Below are 6,000 nucleotides of genomic sequence, written 5' to 3' on the forward strand. Positions count from 1 at the left end.
GTTTAAGAGAAATAGTGAATCAATTCTAATTTCAGGAGATTTTTCTCTGAAAAGACCCAGCCAACCAATAATATAGCACATGTTTAAGTGAAATAATCATTTCAGAAGATATTCTTTAAAAAGACACAGCCCACCAATAATATAACACATGTTTAAGTGAAATAGTGAATCAATTCTCATTTCGTGAGATATTCTCTTAAAAGACGCTGCCTAGCAATAATATATATATCACACGTTTAAGAAAAATAGTGAATCAATTCTAATTTCAGGAGATTTTTCTCTGAAAAGACCCAGCCCACCAATAATATAGCACATGTTTAAGTGAAATAATCATTTCAGAAGATATTCTTTAAAAAGACACAGCCCACCAATTATATAACACAGTCATGTTTCAGTGAAATAATCATTTCAGGAGATATTCCTTGAAAAAACCTACCCCATCTATTATATAACACATGTTTAAGTGAAATAATCATTTTAGGAACTATTCCTAGAAAAGTCCTAGTCCACCAATAATATAACACATGTTTAAGTAAAATAATCATTTCAGAAGATATTCTTTGAAAAGACCGAACCCACCAATAATGTAACACATGTTTAAGTAAAATTATCATTTCGTAAGATATTCTCTGAAAAGACCCAGCCCACCAATATTATAACACATGTTTACGTGAAATAATCATTTCAGAAGATATTCTCTGAAAAGACACAGCCCACCAATAATATAACATATGTTTAAGTGAAATAATCATGTCAGGAGATATTCCTTGAAAAGACCCAGCCCACCAATAATATAACACATGTTTAAGTGAAATAATCATTTCAGGAGATTTTCCTTGAAAAGACCCAGCCCACCAATAATATAACACATGTTTAAGCGAAATAATCATGTCAGGAGATATTCCTTGAAAAGATCAAGCCCATCAATTCCTTGAAAAGATCCAGCCCACCAATAATATAAAAGAGGGACGAAAGATACCAAAGGGATAGTCAAACTCATAAATCTAAAACAAACTGACAACGCCATGGCTAAAAATGAAAAAAGACAAACAGAAAAACAATAGTAAACATGACACAACATAGAAAACTAAAGAATAAACAACACGAACCCCACCAAAAACTAGGGGTGATCTCAGGTGCTCCGGAAGGGTAGGCAGATCCTGCTCCACATGTGGCACCCGTCGTGTTGCTTATGTGATTACAAATCTGGTAAATAGTCTAATTCGGTAGGTCACATTCATGAAAGGGAAGGGGATTGTAGTTACGACGTAAGGAACATATCCGATATCATTTGTGAAACGGTTATTCCATAACGGTCAACCAACTCGTGATGGCGTCCGTAAAATTTACGAAGGGATGATTTCAACTTCACCATTTGGAACTCTTGGTTTAATAGCTTCCTTGTGAGCAGCAACCCTCTATCAAGAAAATCATGATAGAAAATGCAAGCACGGGAATATCGTATCAATTGGGAGATATATACCCCGTATGCAGGTGCTGCTGGAATGTTGCTACTTAGAAATGGAAAGTTCACAATTGGAAAGCTGAAATCATCTCTTTTGTCGTAAAGTTTTGTTTTCAACCGACCCTCATTGTCAATTCCTAGATGTAAGTCAAGATATGAAGCCGACTTAACTGTATCTGTAGTATCCTTTATCTCTAGTTCGATGGGATAGATGCGTTCCACATAGTCACCAAATTTTGAATTGTTTAGTGAAAGAACATCATCTATATAGCGGAAAGCAGAGTTAAAGGATATTGCTAACTTCTTATCTTTCTTCCTAAGAAGTTCCTGCATGAAGTCAGCCTCATAATAATAAAGAAACAAGTCGGCAAGTAGAGGGGCACAGTTTGTTCCCATTGGAATATATAACACATGTTTAAGTAAAATAATCATTTCAGGAGATATTCTCTGAAAAGACGCAGCCCACCAATAATATAACACAAGTTTAAGTGAAATAATCATTTTAGGAGATATTCCTTGAAAAGATCCAGCCTACCAATAATATAACACATGTTTAAGTAAAATAATCATGTCAGGAGATCATCATATTCTCTGAAAAGACATAGCCCACCAATAATATAACACATGTTTAAGTGAAATAATCATTTCAGGAGATATTCTCTGAAAAGACGCAGCCCACCAATAATATAACACAAGTTTAAGTGAAATAATCATTTCAAAAGATATTCTCTGAAAAGACACAGCCCACCAATAATATAACACATGTTTAAGTAAAATAATAATTTCAGGAGATATTCTCTGAAAAGACACAGCCCACCAATAATATAACACATGTTTAAGTGAAATAATCATTTCAGGAGATATTCCTTGAAAAGATCTAGCCCACCAATAATATAACACAAGTTTAAGTAAAATACTCATTTCAGAAGATGTTCTCTGAAAAGACACAGCCCACTAATAATATAACACATGTTTAAGTGAAATAATCAGTTCAGAAGATATTCCTTTAAAAGACCCAGCCCACCAATTATATAACACACGTTTAAGTGAAATGATCATTTCAGAAGATATTCCTTGAAAAGACCCAGCCCACCAATAATATAACACATGTTTAAGTGAAATAGTGAATCAATAATCATGTCAGGAGATATTCCTTCAAAGGACAGTCCAAAATAATATAACACATGTTTAAGTGAAATAATCATTTCTGGAGATATTCCTTGAAAAGACGCACCCCACCAATAATATAACACATGTTTAAGTGAAATAATCATGTCAGGAGATATTCCTTGACAAGACGCACCCCACCATAATATAACACATGTTTAAGTGAAATAATCATGTCAGGAGATATTCCTTGACAAGACGCACCCCACCAATAATATAACACATGTTTAAGTGAAATAATCATGTCAGGAGATATTTCTTGAAAAGACGCACCCCACCAATAATATAACACATGTTTAAGTGAACTAATCATTTTAGGAACTATTCCTAGATAAGTCCTAGTCCACTAATAACATAACACATGTTTAAGTGAAATAATCATTTCAGAAGATATTCCTTGAAAAGCACAGCCCACCAATAATATAACACATGTTTAAGTGAAATAGTGAATCAATAATCATTTCAGGAGATTTTCCTCGAAAAGTCCCAGCCCACCAAACAGATGATAGACACAGCTCAGGTAATTATCTAAGTTTAGTATATGGTAGGTATGAAATGTAGAGAGTTGTCAGGAATAATACATTTATAAGATGTCAGCATCATTCGGATCCGGCTTTTCTTTTCTTTTCACACTCGTGACACTTTAATCTTCAAATAAATTCGATTATTTTCAAATATAATTATTTAAGTTTACAGATACAGATTAATTTATTTAAATTGCGGATATCTGTTTATGTAATATTTGACTTAGACCAGTATTATGTGTTGTACTCGGAAGGAGAAGCATAAACTTGGTATGCACGGCCACATTTTTTACCTGCGCCAAGTAAATTTATCTGGAACATGTGTAATTCGATGTGTGTCTTTGTTAGTACAATGAATACTCATCAAATATTTTTTAAATGTTTTGTTAAATATATATGTAGGTAAATAATCATTAATATCTATACACACGTACAGAACAATTGTGTTAACACATGCGGAAGAATATCTCAAGAACGATTGCAAATCTCCTTCAAAGATACAGATACATGCAGAGTTATCGGCCCTTGCTCTCGTTTGCGGGAAAATATGAATGCCTTCTCAAATCCAATCTACTAGTATAAGAAAAATCTGATTATTAGTGTCCACCATGCACTTGCACTGCAATATTATTGATTAGTAGAATAGAATGATATACAAATGGATGAAAAGTATATATACATGTAACTGATATATACATGTAACTGTTATATACAAATATTAATATAATATAAACCAGCGTATAGTGATATGTATCACTACAATATAGGTAAATATATATAAAATTGAGAAAGGAAATGGGGAATGTGTCAAAGCGACAGCAACCCGACCATAGAGCAGACAACAGCCGAAGGCCACCAGTGGGTCTTCAATGTAGCGAGAATTCCCGCACCCGTAGGTGTCCTTCAGCTGGCCCCTAAAAATATGTATACTAGTACAGTGATAATGGACGTCATACTAAACTCCGAATTATACACAAGAAACTAAAATTAAAAATCATACAAGACTAACAAAGGCCAGAGGCTCCTGACTTGGGACAGGCGCAAAATTGCGGCGGGGTTAAACATGTTTATGAGATCTCAACCCTCCCCCTATACCTCTAGCCAATGTAGAAAAGTAAACGCATAACAATACGCACATTAAAATTCAGTTCAAGAGAAGTCCGAGTCCGATGTCAAAAGATGTAACAAAAGAAAATAAATAAAATGACAATAATACATAAATAACAACAGACTACTAGCAGTTAACTGACACGCCAGCTCCAGACCTCAATTAAACTGATTGAAAGATTATGTCTTCATCATATGAATATCAGGCACAATCCCTCCCGTTAGGGGTTTAGTATCATACTATCATAAAATATATGAGAAGAACATAACCCGTGTCATGCCAATAACTGTTTTTTTTTTAAATAAATGTGTTTAGTTCCGATGCAAAGACCCTATAAGTGAATCAATATTAAAGCCAAAATATGCAATCTTTAATGATATATATATATAAGTACGTCTGAGCCAGTAACAACTCTACAACAGATTTATCCATCGGATCACCAGCAGTGATGGTGATACATGGCTGTGTACATTATGTATATACAACTTGTCTAAACATCAACTCAACAGTGTTAGATCTGTAAATTTGCTCTCGCAAATTACTGGTTCTTCCCTCGCCGGGATTCGAACCAATGCTACTGAGATATCGTGTCACCAAATCGCCTGCACTGTAACTGGTGCGCTAGACCACACGACCACCTGGGCTTCATAAAATGAAGCTTTCAGTGGCCGGGTTTTACCTTTCCACGTCAGTTTTCATCTAGCGTCGTACTACACTACATGATATCTAAAACATCAAGATGTTATTTTTACAGATCAGCTAAATCATCTATAGTAAAGGATCCTACAAATTAATGTAAGATACAGTCACAGAAAATAATTATATTTATAAGTACGTCTGAGCCAGTGACAACTCTACAACAGATTTATCCATCTGTCGATCCGATGGATAAATCTGTTGGAGGGGCCAGTATGACGGGATCTGTTTTATTTTTCAGCTAGGACAACTCGTTGTGTTTATATGTTCGTATTAAGGGGCCAGTATGACGGGATCTGTTTTATTTTTCAGCTAGGACAACTGGTTGTGTTTTTATGTTCGTATGGAGGGGCCAGTATGACGGGATCTGTTTTATTTTTCAGCTAGGACAACTGGTTGTGTTTTTATGTTCGTATGGAGGGGCCAGTATGACGGGATCTGTTTTATTTTTCAGCTGGGACAACTGGTTGTGTTTATATGTTCGTATTAAGGGGTCAGTATGACGGGATCTGTTTTATTTTTCAGCTAGGACAACTGGTTGTGTTTTTATGTTCGTATGGAGGGGCCAGTATGACGGGATCTGTTTTATTTTTCAGCTAGGACAACTGGTTGTGTTTTTATGTTCGTATGGAGGGGCCAGTATGACGGGATCTGTTTTATTTTTCAGCTAGGACAACTGGTTGTGTTTATATGTTCGTATTAAGGGGTAAGTATGACGGGATCTGTTTTATTTTTCAGCTAGGACAACTGGTTGTGTTTTTATGTTCGTATGGAGGGGCCAGTATGACGGGATCTGTTTTATTTTTCAGCTAGGACAACTGGTTGTGTTTTTATGTTCGTATGGAGGGGCCAGTATGACGGGGTCTGTTTTATTTTTCAGCTAGGACAACTGGTTGTGTTTTTATGTTCGTATGGAGGGGCCAGTATGACAGGGTCTGTTCTTACTATGGATGGAGGATATACGGCTCAGTAAAACTGCTACATAATCAGTGTTACGTCACTCACAGTTAAATCATGAAATTAAATACATTTAAGCATAA

General features: G+C 35.3%; 1 protein-coding gene across 4 annotated transcripts in view; it reads left to right on the forward strand.

The window, feature by feature from the left end:
- Window positions 1–6,000, forward strand: part of LOC143066891 (D-beta-hydroxybutyrate dehydrogenase-like) — a 30,599-nt gene extending 24,599 nt beyond the window's left edge. For 2 of the 4 annotated variants that reach the window (XM_076239707.1, XM_076239710.1), the window contains 2 exons: window positions 3,099–3,152; window positions 5,841–6,000. In XM_076239707.1, coding sequence (XP_076095822.1) covers window positions 3,099–3,152; window positions 5,841–5,933 — 147 coding nt within the window. In that variant the 3' untranslated portion in view covers window positions 5,934–6,000. Of the gene's footprint in view, window positions 1–3,098; window positions 3,153–5,201; window positions 5,252–5,272; window positions 5,363–5,840 lie in introns of those variants that run through there. The other 2 variants (XM_076239708.1, XM_076239709.1) reach the window with 2 other exon arrangements.

This window comes from Mytilus galloprovincialis, chromosome 3, assembly GCF_965363235.1.
Source record: "Mytilus galloprovincialis chromosome 3, xbMytGall1.hap1.1, whole genome shotgun sequence".
NCBI classification, from domain to species: Eukaryota; Metazoa; Mollusca; class Bivalvia; order Mytilida; family Mytilidae; genus Mytilus; species Mytilus galloprovincialis.